The 18,712-nt window shown below is 45.3% G+C and overlaps 1 protein-coding gene across 1 annotated transcript; it reads left to right on the top strand.

The window, feature by feature from the left end:
- The first annotated feature begins 4,162 nt into the window (after nt 1-4,162).
- LOC128307167 (phospholipase A1) lies at nt 4,163-17,204 on the top strand. Its single transcript, XM_053044904.1, has 8 exons — nt 4,163-4,185; nt 4,627-4,762; nt 9,595-9,658; nt 10,303-10,305; nt 15,979-16,105; nt 16,193-16,800; nt 16,881-17,037; nt 17,116-17,204. The coding sequence occupies exons 1-8, from the start codon at nt 4,163-4,165 to the stop codon at nt 17,195-17,197; spliced, it is 1,200 nt and encodes a 399-aa protein (XP_052900864.1). The 3' UTR covers nt 17,198-17,204.
- The last annotated feature ends 1,508 nt before the right edge of the window (nt 17,205-18,712 follow it).

Raw genomic sequence — 18,712 nt, 5'->3', positions numbered from 1 at the left:
AAAGGGAATGGCAGGCATGGGTAACAACAAGTGGTGGTTTGAAAAATGCCCGAAGCAGCGCTTAAGCGTTTCGTTCGATTGGGGCAATATTTTGTCTGGTTTGTGCCCGCCCCCCTCGGTACCCCGGGTAGGGTCAAATCGCGTGTCAAAAGGATGAGCGCATTAATTGCAATCGTGTATTGATGAGCTGTGTACACTGTGTGCAAACACCGGGCACTACGCGATTGTTAATTAATTACGCGCAGCAAACGGCACAATCTTTACAGCCGCACCGGGATGAAATGGAAGAAAAAACGAATCAAACATGCCCTCTTTTACACATTAAAAAAAAAAGAAACATATTGCAGGGTTATTGGCAACAATGTCCACGAAACCGGAAATTAACAAAAAAAAAAACAGCAAAAACAGACTTAAGCACACCTTGGCGAACTGTCAAAGCGTTAAAAAGATAATACGTTTGATGTCATTTGTATTACAGCGGCATTTAGGAACCATAATAGCCACACATTAAGCGCCGTAAACGATGCGCCCCTGGAGTTATGCAATTAGCCGGACGCGTGTGCACTAAGTGCATTTGGCGCGTAGTAGTTGGAGGTTAGCGCGATGTCGTGCGTGAGGTGAGGAAGAAAATAAACTACATCTAGCAAGATGGTGACCTTGTGCGTGTTGTGCGTGCCATCTTAAGAATGGCTTCTCACGTTAAAACAAAAAAAAAATGGAACGCCTCGGGCGAAAAAAAAAACCACAAACAAAAAAAAAAAGGGAATACAAGAGACGCCGGCACCCGGTTGGGTCGGGACCGTAAATCAAGATATTTTTGCAATTTCAATAAATTCCCGCACTTCCTCATAGCCAAGGGTGATTGATTTTAGTAGCTATTTTTGTTTTCTCCATCGGCTTGCCGTTGTCAACAGCTCATCGGTTCGATTTATCACGCACGGAATAGGCTGAGAAGTAGCAAGACACTCAACCAACTCCACCTCAACAGCAAACCGCCCCGATTATTATCTGCACACGGCAGCAAATCGATAATAAATGCAAACGACACGGTCGGCAGGTCGGTCGTCCAGCGACGCTTCCCACGGGGTTGCAAGGGATTTGGGAAGCACAGAACAGAATTCACCTCTCGGTCGGTCGGTGCGAAAGTTCAATGTCAATGTGGAGCATCTTTCCGGGGTGGACACTGTTTACCCAACCCCAAATAAGGGTTTTTTTTTCTGTAGCAGAACACAGAACGTCCCTGGCATGTCTAATCAATATTATGGCAAAAGGGGAATGCATTTCCCCGTTTTTTTTTTCAACCACCGACTATCGGGAATCGATGACGAGGTGAATGGGTTTTTTTTTTATTTTAAACATTGCCCGACTAGGAAGCATCCCATTACCCATCTTGGTTCGGTTCTAAAGTAAATCTCGTCTCGTAACCGGTGGCTAGTGTCGTTGACCGTTGGTGGTCGGGATTCGCGGTGAGGCAGGTTTGGCAACAAGTTTTAAGCGCGTTTATTGCTTTATTTTTTTCTACGCACCTCTTACTAGATGCTGATGTGCTGATCAGAAGTACCGCGGGCAGGGGAGCGGGTGTGCGAAAACAGAATGCTGCCCGGCGGCTGGCTGGACAGCTAGATATATACAGGTGGACGTACCGGAGATCGAGAGTTCAGAAAGCGCTCGGCGCTCTAGACGTGCGGATCACGCTCTGCTGGTAGTCGAGGAAGTCTCGGAAGTTCCTTGGGAAAAAAAAACGCTCGGTAAGTGGTGACGATTGTGGTTAGGTTTCCCCAAGATCCCCAAGATCAACAAGAAGTGAGCGATGTTCATCCGCAATGATACATCGCCGGTCGCCACCCGGCACCGTGTGACAAACGGTTGAAGGAAAGTAAGACGCGCACGCACACGATGGAAGAGAAATTAAACATCATCATCGGCATCTTCTAAAAACCGGGACCGGGGTGTGTGTTGAAAGTGTCGCCACAACAACAAAATCTCTTTCGCTCGAAAAGGGGAGAAGGGGGAGGGGGGGGCTCATCATCCCCTGGCTCCAGTATCAACGAGGGATGAAAACCTGTTAGCATATTTTCGGACGATAGTTTTGGAGCTGGTAAAGAACTGAACGGAGTGGGGAAATGCAGAGAAAGTGATAAAGACGGAAAAACAAAAGCGCGTCTCGTGGCAATGAAATGCGATCGAGACAAACAACCTGGAAATGGGCGACAGCATTAAAACATTGGACGGCCGTCCAATCATGCGCGAGCGCCCAGTCCAGTTGCGACTGTTTGCGAGTCAGTGGCGTAGCTTGGCGCGTTCTACCGGCCGTGGGTTTGAAATTGACCGTTCTAGCGCGCGTCCACCGGATAAGCGGCACCAGCGGAAGAGAAAAACGGCAAACAGGTGCGTACGAGATAAGTGGTGCGGAGAACGTGCGGCTCCAAGATCAAGTTCACGGGGCCGGCCGCGCCTGAAGGTGAAGGTGTTAAACGCAAGATAACGGACAAAAAAGTATGTCACTGTGCAGCGCGTGCCCCGGCGTGACCTGTTGGCGTGGAGTGGCGTGTGCGTACGGCTTTATCACCACCACACGACCGACAAAGCATAAAAGAGAGTCAAAGAAAACATCAACATTTAAACAAGCGAGATGAACAAACAAAACAGAACAAAAAAAAAAAACACCATGCGCGGAAATGTGTGTCATTTAATGTCGCTCGCGATGGCGCGATGGACGCTAAGGTGGTGTGCGCGAGAGAAAGTGGACGCATGTCGTTTTCACGTGTTGTAAAGATTCACCAACTTCCGATCAAAACCCCGACGAGCACGAGAAACACACACGCAGGAGAAAAGCATATCACTCACAATCAAACCAGAATGCAGCATCAATTCCAGCGCCAGTGGTGGTGAATTTAGCGAATATGCTAAACAAATGCCCAATGGGGTTTTCGGGTCAGCGCAAGATCGAACCTAGAAAGGGAGAGGGATTTTTGTTTTTTTGCTTAATATAAATATCTTTGCCAAAAGCTGTGCCGACCAGGCGGTTTTAATATCTATGGAAATGGGAGAGAAAGTTTGTCTCCTTTTTTTTGCGGGCAACCGCGGATGTTCCAGAATATGTATTCTGTTTACGCTTGCAGCGGGAATGCGATGCTGTGCGGGTGTCAATAGCCTGTAGGTTGTGGAACAATCGTTATCCCAAATGCGTAAACATACGCGAAGGTTAGACGAAAATGTCTGAGAATGTGCGATGTTGTTCTGGTGAGGTTCGCGTGTGATAACCTACGCACGGTTGTTGTACAAATAGTGCATCAACAACAATATGCGGCCTTTGTTTTAGCCTTGTTCCAGTTTTTGTTTTTGGCAAAATAATGCTTCGGTAGCAGGCGCTAACCGTGTTGATACAGCCGTTAAACGGTCACTGTTCTGTGCTGATCGATGGAATTGATTCATCGCGATCGAGTTTAATGTACGCGTATGCAACCTGTGCCAAATATAGGTAACGCTCTAAACAACGCGGTTGATTAATGTGAAGTGCAAAGGGCTTCCCTTAAAAACGGGCTCCAGTTCTGTCCGGCACAGCACTCAGTGTTTGGTGTCGTTTCGGGGAAGCGGTCAGGAGAGTTTGCCCATTGGTTAGTGATTACGCAAAGCAGTTATGTGACATTAAATCACCATCAAAGATTTGAAACGGCATGTCCATTAGAACATCCGGAGCAAGCTGATTGATTTTTGGGCTTGTTCTCGCCTTGAAGTCTCTTTGAAGCAAAAAGGTTTCACCAATTTGCGTTAGCTAACGAGTTGTGCTTTCCGCTTTGTTTCTTTTCAGATATACTGATCGATTCGTCGTCACCTCGATGCAATTTGGTTTGTCGGTGATAAGCAATCACAAGTCGAACCAGGTTGAACGGCGAGTGGACCAACGCAAACAGCAGTACAAAACCGTGCATAAGAAAAGTACCAGTGTGAGATACAGGGTTCGTGCTTGAATATTACAGCGGGGTTTAGAAACGGGCTAGGTGAATACGTCTAGCAGCGACACACTGCGATTGAAAAGCAATAACCGCCACTCGGTAGCAGGTGAGGTGAGCAAATCCTCACACATACCGCACAACAATCAAGGCGCGACAGGGTCGGAATCGTAGCATCAGGAGCATCCGCAAACCGAGGCAAATAAGGGATGAAATCTTACACGAATCGGAGGTAAGTAGCGAGAAGTGTGGCCGGTATGTGTCGTTAAACCTTCCTTCCCACCTATACTGCCAGTGAGCCAAGTAGAACGATGCAAAGAAGGGACATTGCCACCTTACACGGTGTGTGTATGCCTTTACGGAGTGGTCGTTGGACTCTACCCCCGCCAAAAAAAGCACCACCGTGATGGCGCTCACAAACAAACAAAAAAACATATCCTCACATCCTTCTTAACACTCACACCCTGCTGCTGCAGGACATGGTGGATTTGATTTGGCGCCGGTTAGCAGCATTTTTGCATAAATCAACGACGCTTACGTTATTCGCCTACAGCCATACCAACACCACTAACACGGTTCCTATCTGTTCTCTCTCTCTCTTTCTCTCTCTCTCCCTTTCTCTGTTATTGTTTTCTGGGTTTTATTTTCCTGCCACCGTGTGTGTATCATCTAGGGAGGAATTTTTCATTTTTCCCGTCACACATGTCGCCCGCTGGATGCCGTTCAGGCTGGCAGTGTTGCTGGTTGCCGTCGCTGCACCGCTAGCAGTACCGGTCGGTGCCGCACCGTTCGATTTTGGATTCGGAATGGTAAGTACATGGAATCGGTGGATAAGATAGGGGGAAGGGAAAATTGTCAGGAGAGCTAAGTATTGGAGATTGAAGTGAAGGGCGGGAAGGGAGAGTGAAAAAAGAAAATCAGAACACAATGGGGCTTTTTGGGGGGCCTCGCTTCGAAGCTCGTGGTGGGCAGCAGGAGCCAAACAATGAGTGGTTTAACCGGTGGTCAAACTTTAGGCTTTGCTCGTTAATCGACGGGCTTGCTATGTTTGCTTGAAGGTTGGGAGATCGCTTAAAACCAATTTAAAAAAATGCTCATTCGACATGTTGCCAAAGCAGTAAATTTGATGCATTCAGTTCGCCTGAAAGTATGCTATCTGCTATACAAAAACTACTATTTTAAACCCATCCTCGTCATGTGGACTAATTTTGCTCTAGATATTGCTCTTATTTGTTGGAGAAGATAGCAGCATGTTGAAAATGCCTGCATCAACAAAAGAATTTATTGGTTCTTTGTTCGGTTAGAACCTCAAGGACCTCAAGAAAATCTCGTACGGATTTAAAATCCTTGTATCGTCTTTGTTTGAAAGATTAAAAACTGATAGAAGAAATGTAAAACTGAATGATTGAAATGCTTTTGTTACACAAATGTAGTACCTTTCGGCGTTACTGTAACGAATTGCATAACTTGCCGGCGTAATTTATAACTCGCCGTAAAGTATGCAATCGGCAGTATTATCCATCTTATTATTTAGCGACAGTGTTATTTAAGATCGAAAATGCTTGGTTATAAATGTTGTTAAATTGGGGTGAAGAACGACACTGGAAACGGTATTTTGGGTTACGTTTTTTTTTATAAATGTTGATAAAGGCGTGGAAAAATACAACGCTTGAAATGGTGTTCGCCCATCAAACTTTTGTTCGTATTTCAAACAACGTGTCAAATATCGTTCAAACTGGGTTTATATTGTGGTTTGCCGGCTTTAGTGTTTGAACCGAAACCCGATCGCATTACCTTAAATACAGAACAAACATTTTATCGTGCTAATAATGAAGGTGTACGAATTAACCCCTGCCAGTTATGCTACGCGCAAAACATTATCCATTGCTTAGCATTGCAGGGAAGGAATCTGGTCTCCAGTTGACCGGCTGCAGATGCGAATGCAATTGCATCCTGAATGCTCACCCGAAGTTCACCGTTGTTGCAACAATATATTAAATTTTTATTCTCGAATGCTTCGCAATCACTCGATCGCGCATGTTGCCATCGTGCTGGTGTTTGGTGCTTGGGGAGCACGGAGAGTAAAAAATAGTGAAACAGAAAGCAACGAAGCGATGGCACCGGTTGTGTGCAGCGCTGGAATAGCACTGGACCAATTTTGTCCGATGTCATCCGCCAATTCTAGGAAGGAAGGAAAAAACTAGCTGAAGAACTCTTCCCAACCGGAAGGTTTTTGCGAATCGTTTCATGTTCGTCGGTGCGCTTCGAAACGGTTTTGCGTAACGACTTCCTTCTTTCGCCGGTGCCGAAGCCGAAGAAAATGCTTTACTGTATTAAGAAGTTGGAATATTTTTGTGGGAGATTTTGTTGTTGTGGTTGCTGCTGTAGTACGTTTGTTCCGCTGGCAGCATGTACGTATCTGTTTGGCCGGGCAAAACGGATACACTACATTCGTATTTCATTTTATGTGTTTCACCTCACATGGGAAAGTATTATAGGGAGGGGGGGGATGGTATTTTTTTAGGGTCTTCCCAACCCCCTACCCCTTTCCACCCTCGTGCAGGGGAAGAAGGATTGTATTGTGGTTTTTCGTTGTTGTTGTGCCGTGTTTATTTTTTTTCGACTCGAATTCTTTCGGCATTTTGCATTCAATGCGGCAACACCGGTACCAGCCATAACCATGTGCAACACTACAACTCGCCACTGGAGGCAACAGCATACGGGGCGGATGGGTGATAGTGAGAGATGAACAAAAGTAAGAAGAAATAAGACAGAAAAAAGGATAAAAAAAGCAACGCACATCAAAAGCACCACTTGCACGATGTGTTGTGCGAAGCATAATCTGGGCACGGGGGTGGGGCTCGCGGGGGTCGAGAAAAGACGGGAGAAAAAAGGGAAAACAATATGAAATTTTCTTAAACAGGATTGCGCACGGACGCGCACAAGGAAGACAGATTGAACTTGGCGGGGTGGGAAAGGAGGAGTGGCAAACTCAAGAACTGCACCTGCTGTCGTCCTTTTGTGCAGACAAGAGAAAAAAAGGGCATCGTGCCCGATGTACCAGGTGGAATGTAATAAAGTTAGGTAACTTATTGAATATGTTTGCATGATTGATTCTCGAGTGGCTTTATTGGACAGGTTACTCTATGAAGTGTCTCGGGAACTGACGTTGGTTATGGGGCGGGCCACGGTGGGATGGTGCACGAAGGGATGCACGGTAGATGAGCAAACGATGAGATGAATGGCCAGCGAAGGTTTGTTGTTTCGCCCGTATGTGCAGAGCGAGATTAGCTCCGATAGCATCCTAAGTGGATTGATGAAACCATAGAAATGGTGGATCGGATGATTCGGTTTAACGTTTTACTTTTTACATCTTTTTGCTGTGAGACAAAGTCGAACAAAGTTGCAGCAACATGTTGGGAAAGCAGTAAAATTTGTTGCATTAAGTACGCCTGAAAGTATGCTATCTGCTATACAAAAACTACTATTTTAAATGCATTTTTTTATTTTTCCATCAGTGATGGCGTATTCATAGTAATTTAAATTATTTTATTATTTTTTATTATCATTTATAGTTGAAGAAAACTTATCTGACTTAATAATAAGGCAGCTAAGGAGTAGCCACTTCAATTTATGTGATAATTTGGACATTGCATACATTTAGGCGACATTTTGTGCAGTTATTGATTTCGCCTCGTAAGTATTTTAAAACGGGAAGCAAGTACAGCAGATCGTTTCTAAATTAGTAGTTAGGGATGAAAGGAATATACAATTGTTCGCTTTGATTCATGGGTTCTTTGTAAAGAAACACCGGAAATTGAACGATTTATTCGCTCCTCCTATCCGGTTTCGCAACAACGCCCTCGTTCAGTGTGTTAGGTTGATTGTTGGCTGGACCCTCGATTACTGTGTCCATTCCTTCAGTGTTTCCTTTGTGATGGCTGTTTTGCAAGGTGGGATAGACAAAAAAAAACGCACCCGTGACCATCTTTCTTCATTGTACAAACGCTTGTAATGGTAGCTTCGGTACCTGTTTCACACGTAACAGGCAATCCATAATTTCGGTGAAATTCCAGCAGTACGGGATTGTCGCTTCGATGTTCGTTTCGTTTTTGTTCTTCAGTGTGCGATACCCAATGCATCAGCTCAACAGGTTCCCGAGATTGAATTTGCCCGTTGGAACTGAGCAAAAAAAAACCCAAAGGAGCCAAGGAACTGGGCGGTGCGGTGAGAAATGGCTTCGTGTCGAATCTTGAATCATTGCCATCTCTCATCATTTTCACCGCTTCTGGCACCCACCGGGATGGGGTGTTCCTATTGTACGGTGCCAGACCGTGGGAATTGAAGAACGAAAATGTCATTTCCTCCGGCGATGCTCTCACCGCAAATGGAATGGTGGCGAATGGGGATGGGGCTTGCAGAATGGGTAACGGCGGACATATCCCCTTATTCTTGGCCGTCAGCACAGCTGGGCGATTATTTTCTATTTCCTTTCCGTCTTACCGCCCTTCCCAGCGCTTTTCCTTCCCCCTTGATTCGACAATTTCTTTCCAAGCCATGCGCTACCGTAACGGTCCTTTACTCGCAGCGGCCAGAATTCCCGTGAAGATGTTCTTTCTATTAGCCGCCCGCAGCGGCAAGTCGTTGCTCACGCTTCATCTTGCAGCATTTTTCATGCGGCCCGCAACTGCCCCGTGTGCCCGCGCTGTGCCGGCCACCGGTAGCCAAAGGTGCAGCAAGAATCTAAGATAATATTGTCCATTGTCATCCTAATATATCATTTAGCGTGAACGATGGCAGCAGCGTGGGTTGGGGGGGTGTAACGTAGGAAAATAAGCGCCCGGAATTGTAAGGGCAGTAGTAGCAGCAGAAGGACTAAATCCTCCAGCTATACGCTGGGTGCGCTCGCTGTCTCATAAATTCGTGAAGTTTTCTCCGGTAAATCCCGTCGGTCCGTCCTGCTGTCCGAACCGTACCATCGTTCGATGGTTGCAACAGAATGAGACTAAGGATAATCTTATACCTTCGTTTCTTTTTTTTTTGTTTAGCTTTGCGCCCCAACTCACCGTGGTGACGGCGCTTGTGTAAAGCGGTTCATATAATAATCCGTTTATTATTAAAAAGACGATGGACAAAAGAGTTGTCCGATCATTTTTACTGCCACGTGGGATTTTAGTGTGAGCGGTGTGTCCGGACTGTGCGTTTCCGATAGTTTTCTCCGGTTTGTTTTCTTTTTTTTTTTGGTAACATTTAGCGTCCCTGGACTATTAGCCATTAGTGGCAGTTATAGCGGTGTTTAAATTAGTGTTTGCAGTAGTTAGTTGACATTGAGTTGGTAGTGCTTTTTTCTTTCTCTAGGGCAAGATTATTACAATCAAATTAGCTGTAAAGAAACTCGGAAACATGAGAAAAACGTGTTGCAAGGGAAAAGAAAGCATTTTTGATTTGCGGGTTGCATACTTTTAGGCGTTTTGTGATATAGTGTTTTTTGACGGTTAGGTATGAAAGTGGAATTGTTCTGTAATTCTAACATTATCATCTTTTAGCGTTAAATTGTTTTAACAAATTGAATTGAGTGAAGTCTTAATAGTTAGTTAAACATGTATTTAATATAATCATTTATTATCTATTTTCATTACAGAACTTCTCCTCCGACTCGATGGCAGATTTTAGCTCGCGGCAGGATGATTTGCTACCATTTTTGAGTAAGTTACCGACCCGTGTGATGTTGAGTTGTACCAATGCAAGACATTATCAATGGGAAATTGAGTTTGTCTAGTAAGTCGAGCAAACCCTTTTATGCAAGATGGTAGACGCTGTGATGGTGGTCATAAAACGACACTGGAAAAGAGATGGAAAACGAATTAACATTCCGACATGAAACCACATCTTACTCGTTACTGATGATTTGGTTACCCGTGGTATTCATCACTAGATATGAAAGTCGGTCGTCAGGATCGTGGTGTGTGTGTGTGTGTGTTTTTTTTGGTAGTTGTTGTTGCAATGGGAAATCCAAAGCACATCCAGTCCGTCTCGTGCACGGATTGCAGAAATATAGCGCGAGACATGGTTTTATAATTTTTTGTCATCTTTACTTCCACCCATCTGGCCATCTTTGCCGGTGCAGAGTGTTTGCTCGTCATGTGTTACACACACATACACGCATCACACGGACGGCCGTTCGCTTGGAAGTGAAACTCGCACCCGAACGGGCAAGCGGAGTCGTCAGGAAATTGGGAACGAAATAAAATATCCCTGTTGCAGCGATACCGTTGCGGAACACACAGAAATTTAAACGCAGACGAAATGTCGTTTGATGCCACGTCGCGTCGGCCTGGCCTTTGCACAGCTGGTTTTTTTTCTCTCTCCTTTTATTTAACCCCTGTTACATTAAGGATTAAAACGGTCCCTCGTAAAATGGTGGCCATTCGCGAACGGTGGCCTTGATGGGGACCCGGAATATTACTTTATTTATTTTCGCTCACTGCCCCGGTTCTGCCGCGGAGCTTTCGCAGCCGAATGATTGCTTGTTAAATTCTTTCGCTTGACCGAATTGATCTGTACCGACTGTTACCGGGTTCGGTTCGCTCGTTAATGCTGAAACGGTGGGAAATATGATGGATGCGAGCCATGGACCGCGTATCCCGGCCCAAACCGTTTCCCGTGCTGGATCCCGTGCTGGTGGATCAGAGCGACTGCGTCCGATGTGACAGTTGTATTTAACGAAGCAGCTAGCGAAGCGCTCAGTCAGATATCATCGCAGCTTACGGTTCATTATAGTGGTGAGCATTTGCTGCATAATTAAGTGTATAAAAATATTCCCATAAAGAGTATATTGGCCGTTGCACGGTAGAAATTTGACCTCAACCGAGAAGACACAAAATAATGTTGAAGATTTTAAGCGGAAAAGCGAAGTAAGGAAGCAAGTCTATATGCAACTGGAAGCAAGTGTGATAAAAGAGCAAAATGTTACCTAAATTGCATACATTTAGGGGTTCGTTTTAAAAGGCGCAATAGTTTCATCATGATTTGAATTTTTTGTCAAAAAAAATATGACAAGACAAGCAGACAAAAGAGGAAACAATTTAGTTAGATAAGCAAAACAAAAAAAGGGAAACACGCATGGCAGCATAGCCACACATGGGTAGTATCATACAATGGGGGAAAATGATAGCATACACTACAGGATCGAAAACGCCAGCCCGAGATTAGATCGGATGCCGGGTGTCTGTGCGTGTGTGTGTGTGTGTGTGTGTGCACGTGAGAGGAATACCTTGAAGTGGTGTAAGAGCGATGTAGCGCTTGTTTCCATATCCCCGGGGGGAAGGGGGAGGGGGCGTCGATTTTTTTTTGTTCTTTTTATTGCGCCACTCATCGCTGTTTCATCGTTCTGTTTCTGAAGCCCATTGTAGCTAGGTACGCGAGACGAGATGCTTTTCGTCCGGCGAAACACTTAGCAGGCAGGAATTGGTACGGTGTCTCCTACCCCGCCCGCCATCTCATTCCTCATTCCTCCCTCCACCACTTCCCCTTCACACCCGCTTTTACCCTGTACGGCCCATCGAGTTGGAGGCGCAGAGCCTAAAGTGTAGCCACCGGAAGATGCAAGTGAAAATTGCTTCAGCACTTCCGCAGGTAAGGCGAACATGATGGACGGGCTGAGGGCGTCTTTATGCCGTTGGTGCGGAAGCTCACCCCCCTCCACCCCCCTCCTACCAGCAAGCGTAACGTACCCGGGGAACGGTCGACACACGACGAGACGGCTCGCCATTTTCCCGGTGCCATTAGTGTGAGTGCCCGTTGCCGTTTCGTGCACGTACCCCGGGTGCAGACAATATCCCCGGGTACGTGGGCGTGGCAGATTAATCATACCGCCGAGGGTAATATTTTTGATTTATTAAATTCAAATGAAGCCAGCCGTAAATTGTAGCGCAAACAAATAGATTACCTTGTTGTTGGGTCGGGTTAGGAAGGGATGAAGGGGGAAGGACGGGTGAGGGAAGGGTAGGGGGTAGCATTTTCCCCAAACTAGCTCGGTTTACCCGTGCCCAGCTTTACCCCAGTTCCCTTTGATATGCCGACGGGTGATATGGTTTCGATCATACAAGAAGGAGGTTTTTACCTTATTTTTTATCACTATCAGATCCCCCCCCCGCTCCATTGCTATTGGGGCGAAAGGGTTGCAAATCTCGCTGCCGTTATCGGCCCTAGCGAAAAGGGGCTTTCGGGGGAAAATTATGACGTACCAAACAATCATGTGCAGGAAGCATCTATCAAAACCGTAGCGCACCACACCCGGCTGTGGTGAAGTGGAAACATAGATTTCCATCGTGCGTAATGCTATTCGAAGGGGGGTGGGTGGGCGTTTTTTTCCTCCCCATTTGACCGCCAGCAATCGATAGTGGAGCGTTCCGTTTCAGCGCTTCCTGAGAAATTGTCTACAAAAAAACAAAAAAACACACGTTTTTGAACGGGTGCGTTGCAGCAATTCTGGCGCATCTTTCCCCATCCAACATACCCAACCATTCGCTGATTCTACATGAAGATTGTTAATTTCTCTTCTTGTTTCTTCTCCCAGCCACGGGCGGCAAACGGTTGCGATACTGTTGCTGACCGTTGAACGGACATGTACGTAACGTTGCTTGTTTATCGCCTACCTTCAATCAATCTACCACACAGTGTGTGCCCTTAGTGCTAGATGGATACCGTGTCTTGCAGCAACGGTTTTTTTTGTGAGCGATGCGTTGGAGTTGAACCCTTTTTTGTTTTGGTACTAACTTCTTCTATCAAAGTATTCACATCCGGTCTTTGGATTACACTGTGCAGGTATGTGTGGGCTAGGGTACGTTCGTTACGTCAGTCAAAATTTGCTCTTGCTAACACCCAGCAAGCCAAGATGCAATTGATATTGCTTGTTAGCTGCAGGATGAAGTTATGCTGGGCCCTTTGTTGGTGGCTTTAGAGCATAGGTTGACCGAGGGCGGGTGGTTTTTTTTTATTACTTCGAAATGAACCTTCAATCATGTCATGCGGTTAGATGAGATCACTTTCAACTTTGAGGAGTAAAATTAAAGACTTTTCGGCCGAACAGAAGTTGTTGCATTGTTGCATACTTGTGCTTGAACTACTAGTAGTGCAAGTAGTTGAATGCCTTACAGGTGTTCACAGTCTTGCTGGGTCGAATCGCGATATTAGTTTGAAATGTATTTTGATTTTTACCAAAACATATCTATCATATCTTTCTTTCAATGTAAAAAATTTAATATAAGTTCAAATTGTTATTGCATATTTACATTTTCAATATTATTTCAAGTAAATTATTTATTTTTAAATCTCAAATAATTGAATAGTAGAAGGACAGCAGTTGGCTCAACCAATTGATTTGACCCTATCACAATTTGTACGCCTAAATCTATGCAATTGCTTCCATATGATCAACTGATTTCTCTTAGTTTTTATGTTTTAATCTCTAAAGAAGCAGGAAGCAATATTTGAAATAATAATGGTCCAAAAAAATTAATTAGTAGCAAATTTGTCCGTATTTATTCAAGGTTAGTGTTCAGTGATATAGCACTTAAGAAGCAATTAAAATTTTTCGATTGCATAACTTGAGGCGCTTCATAATATAATTTTACTCGTACAACTGTTTAACTTTTGTGTGCATTTTTCAAGAATGTTACTGGTTTAATCAATCAGCATGTATTTTCCCCATTCAGCAATTTTTGCAATGAATATTGAGTAACACACAATTAACGATGATTGTAATCGCAATCGCTTCAAATTTCTTTCAAAAGTTGCTCCGGAATGTCATTTTCGGCAGGGGACATGCATTACGATCTTCGTAATGTGTGTCGTCGACCTCCGGTTGTTAATGGCTGGATGGGAGGGAACGGGATCATAGCAAAACGTAATATTTCATCAGTATCGTATCATTTAGCTGTTCTTTCTGTGTACATAAAGCACACAATAGCGGGTGAAAGAAAAAGAGAGAACATAGTCGTGGACGTAACGTGCCGTTAAATACATGCCATTGCCATCGTGCCAGCACCAGAAAATAAACCCCCAGACCATGTGTCCAATTCACAACAAAAAAAAAAAAGGAAACACAAGACAAAAGGAAAAATATCATCTCGCACATACTTAAAAAAAGCATAACCCAGTAAACAAATCTCACAGGTTGGGATATTTAAACATTTTTTTTCTGGCTTTGTGTACATGGATTTCGAATGTTGATAGAAACACACACCCACACAGAGGGGAAAAGGGAAGTTTGATGACCGTTGGGAGCAAAAACAAATTTCCCACGTTTGCAACTGGCACTGGACCAGCGTTTGAGGCATGGTTCCATGCAGCACAGTAAAGCGAAAACAAAAAATAGAAAGCAAAAATGGAATAAAACAAGCACCCGCAACGCCTAGTACATAGTCCAGCTTTGTAAAGCTCTGTCCTGTTGATGGTGAGTTGTACGAGTAAATGATGGTCCCACTTGTACCCGGTGTGTATAGCCAGCGGAAACAAGAAAAAGTCAACCCGGTCAAGCGATATTGAACTGTCGATTGTAAAGCTGTTGAGCCCAGCAGCCCAGTAGCTCAACATCCCTCCACGGGGGGTTGTGTGTGAAAGTATGGGTTTTTTTGGTTTAATGTTCCACGCGAATGCCATTGTTTGCCCATAGCCAGTGGAAGCTTCACAAAGCGAGCGAGCCTTGCAAGAAAGGCACATAAATTTTATCATCATTCCTATATAGCCCACAGGAGTGGCAAGTTTTGCCGAAGCGTAGCGAAGCGTTTGTCTTTTGTTTTTGTCTGTGTTGTGTGTTTTTTTTTGTTTTGATTTTACGCTGCTTCCAATAATTCCAACCCGGTGTGGTAGCTCATTACTCTCGCAGGACGGTTCACCGCACCGGTAGGTCAGTTATTTTATCGTTACACGCTTTTGGTGGAGCCCGTAGGTAAGCGATGAGTTTACCATGGCACCCTGAACCGTCACGCAAATCAAAACACATACGCAAACGCTTCAACTGTCACGGCGCATGTGACACGGTAGTATGTTTGTTTATGTTTTGTATCGCTTGGGTTCTCAACTGTCAAATAGCAAACTGACAGTTTGATGTTGATGATGATGAGTGGATGTAAGTAGTACCGGGTGTGTGCAAACTTACTATCACGTGCAGATTACATGGTTGAAACAGGATCAGCATAATGTAAATATACGAAAAATATTGTTGTACCCGTGTGTTGATAAAGTGTTATTTAACATGCTGCAATTCTGTCAATAGCGAACGATGATGTAGTATGCCTGCCACGAACTACCACACTGTAAGCAGCATATTGTACCAGCAATATGGCTGTCAAGTGACCCGGATGGTAAGAGGGAACCAACGCGATGAGAATGAGACCATTTGTTTTCCGCCATCATAGTTCTTTTGTGCTTGTATTTTTCCCGTATTACAAGCGGACTATCCGTGAATGGTAGACTGGTGCCGTAACAAACAACAAATGCAGTGGTAAAAAAATAGAAAAAACCCCAGCTGCTCGAGCTACCGGGACGGGTTCCAAGGCGTAAATAGCTCTCACAGTGGTCACTCTTCATCACCGCTTTGGGTTTCGCTGGCTAGCTTCGGCAGAATATAGCAGTGGGTGTTGTGGAGGACTGAGTATTTTTTTTGTTTGATATTTCATACCACTCGTGAGTTTAATTTGAAGTCCTATTTGCATTTCCCGCATCGCAATGGTGCCGCATCCTGAATGGGCGCGCGATGTGTTACGCGTTGAGCATACTTTAAGGCGCAGGCCGGTATGATCGAACCCTCGTGCACGGTATTCAATATTCAAATCCATCATACCGTTCGGACCGGTTTCTGCCAATCGAAAGCAATCTAATGACCGGTGGAGCATCGACGGTTGTATCGTTTGCCGCATCACCGTGGAGGGTGATACGCTTCATGTTAGGTTTTTAATTTATTTTTTCTTCGCATTTCTCTTCCTTTTTTTTCTCGACTTTCCGTTCGACCCTCGACGAACAGCGGACCAGGATGATCTACTAGCCAATCGGGTCGGGACCGTTATTGGTGCGTTTGGAAATACACTCTCCCAGCTACTGTTTGGCACGAATGACGTCAGTACCGATGTAACGTTCTGGTGCGCAACGACGTAAGTAAAGTACCACCGCTGGGTCGTAAACCAACGCCTCATCGTCACAATTGCTAAAGTGTCTCGTTTCGTATCTCCACTACCCAGCAATAATCCCGCGTACGTGCAGGCGTACGTGGACGATCCACGCATCACGCAGAAGCTGGATCCAACGAAACCGATCCTCTTTCTAACGCACGGCTGGACCGACAATGTGAACCGCACCTGGGTGAAGCAAACCGTCGCCGACTACATCCGGCTGATCGGTGGCAACATCTGCGCGGTCGACTGGAGTCCGCTGGCGCTGGTTGAGTACAATTTGGCCGCCCGGAACACACCGAAGGTGGGCCGATACCTGGGCAAGTTCGTGCAGTTCCTGCTGACGAAGGGCTTCACCATCAACCAGGTGACGCTGGTGGGGCACAGTATGGGTGCGCACATATCGGGCATTGCTGGTGCGTACCTCGGTGGACAGGTGCCGAACGTGATCGGGCTCGATCCGGCCGGGCCAGCCTTCACGAAACCGATCCCGGTGTCGACGGATCGGCGGCTGGATCGCACCGATGGGCGGTTCGTGCAAGCGATCCACACGGACAAAAACATCATCGGTTCTGCGATGAATTTGGGCCACGAAGATTACTACGCGAACAGTGGTGCGAGCCCCCAGCCGGGATGCGAATTTCCACTGGTAAACAACGATACTACCAAATCGTACCGTAAGTAACAGCAACAATGGACGCATTTTTCAAGGGAAGCAGTAAATAATTCTTAACTTGTTTTACCCTTCATCTTCAAGTTCAATTTATCTGCAGTCACTTTAAAGCCGTCGAATATTTCCGCGCATCACTAGATCGGCAGAACATTTTCCAGGGCACGGCTTGCAATTCTTACTATAACTACAAGCGGAACGATTGTTCCGCCGGTACCAAAGATGACTTCGGTCTATTCAACAAGTAAGTACGCGCCTGATTGTAGGCAACCCGCTAAACGACCCAAATACTAACGATTGATTTTGGCGTTCAACTTCACAGTAAAACAGCGTCCGGTTCCTTATTTATTGCAATAGACAAAACCGTATACCCGTATGCGAGGACAGTGGCTGCAAGGAAATAAAGCCTCTCTCTGTTAGACGTATTTGATGTAGTAATTTTTGCAAAGAATCAATGATTTTGTTTGGTTGCAATCCGAAAATCGAGCGGTAATATAGTGGGGTTAAATTGAGTCTTGAAAAAAAAATAGGAGACGAAGGTATTAGTTAATTTGCGTATTAATTTGCGAAGGAATCGTTAGGAGGACCTTAGCCAAAACTTAAACAACTTTCACCGGTCTATAGGATTGAGTGTAAATTTTAAGTAAAAGTTATGCTTTAAATTGCTAATCAAAGAGACTTTATCGAATTTCCCTCACTATGTGATACGAGAGCCTAAAAGTATGCAATGCGTATAGCAATTTTGATTTTAATTTGGATGTGATTAGTCAAACAAGCATTCTTTCAATATTAATACTGTATGTAGCAAACTTTTTTCCCCGATTTTCCTGCTGCACTTTTGCAGCAGCAGCAAATGCTCTTCTTCTTCCTTTTCGGTCTTTCGCATTGTTCTGAGCATGTCTTAATCACCCGAAACGGCTACGAAACCAGTCAATCTGTGTGGTAATTAATTCAATAATTAATTAGCCGGAAAATTAGTGGTCTGATCGTCTGTTGATTTGCTTCTGTCTCGCCATGCTTCATCCTTCCATTTTCCCTCACCCTCCCTATCTCAGAAACACCAAATCACCTAAATTATCCTACCGAGCACCGAAGAAGGGCGGCACAAAAACGATGAGGCGAGTTTTTGAATGGCTGGCCCGGATTTGACATCCGGGAGCTAGGCAAGTCAAAGTTTAAGCTCGCGAGATAATGGCTGCTGAGGCCACCCGTTTGCGGTAGCCACCGTAACGCTGCTGCACGGGTGAAGGCTGGCACGTCATTTTCGTGCCGGAGACGAATGAACTGGAAAATTTGACCATCACCGTCCTGGGCAGCAATCGGCAAACTGGCGCCACTGATGGGGCGTACTGTTTTGCCAGAAACCCCCGGAACCAAAACACGCGCGAGGAAGGGTAGTTTGGGTGGTTTTTGGGCGCAAGGAGCGATAAGTTTAGCGAGCTAATTTCTACTGCTCCGCGTGGAAACAAAAACCCGGAATAGGTAGCACACCTCCCGGAACTGCGTTTGTGGTATTTCCGCAAGACGCGTTTTTGGTTGGTGTCGATTTTACAAACAATTTTAGAACCAGCAAAGCGGGAGGACGGATCCAGGCGGGTGGTGAGGAGCGAAAGAAACATGCGATGGTAAGGCACCGTGGTGGTGCATAAATACTGAAACAGACACGAATGGGCAGTGGTATGGGTATCCAGGGAATGGTACGCTTATCCCGTAATATGCTTTCTTGCCTGCCTGGATTACCTCGTGTTACGCCGCCGCTGACTGTGGTTTGGTGAAGATTCAATTAAAGGAATGATTAATAATTAACAGCGTCTAATAAGCTGGGTACATTCTCCAGCGGCGCTAATGGATCGGACCTTCAATCGATTCGAGGCAAATATTTTGCACGTCACCGATAATGATGGTAATGCTGATGATGA

The sequence above is a fragment of the Anopheles moucheti genome, chromosome X, assembly GCF_943734755.1.
Source record: "Anopheles moucheti chromosome X, idAnoMoucSN_F20_07, whole genome shotgun sequence".
In the NCBI taxonomy this organism is placed as follows: Eukaryota; Metazoa; Arthropoda; class Insecta; order Diptera; family Culicidae; genus Anopheles; species Anopheles moucheti.
The sequence above is the reverse complement of the archived record's forward strand: the minus strand, read 5'-3'. Positions and strand labels throughout refer to the sequence as shown.

Bases quoted from the DNA above. Each gene is read 5' to 3' on its own strand.
- LOC128307167 (XM_053044904.1), top strand. From the start codon at position 4,163: ATGAAATCTTACACGAATCGGAG. The intron at 16,106-16,192 runs GTAAGTAAAGTA...TCCACTACCCAG, and splicing joins ACGTTCTGGTGCGCAACGAC to CAATAATCCCGCGTACGTGC. The intron at 17,038-17,115 runs GTAAGTACGCGC...TCAACTTCACAG, and splicing joins GACTTCGGTCTATTCAACAA to TAAAACAGCGTCCGGTTCCT.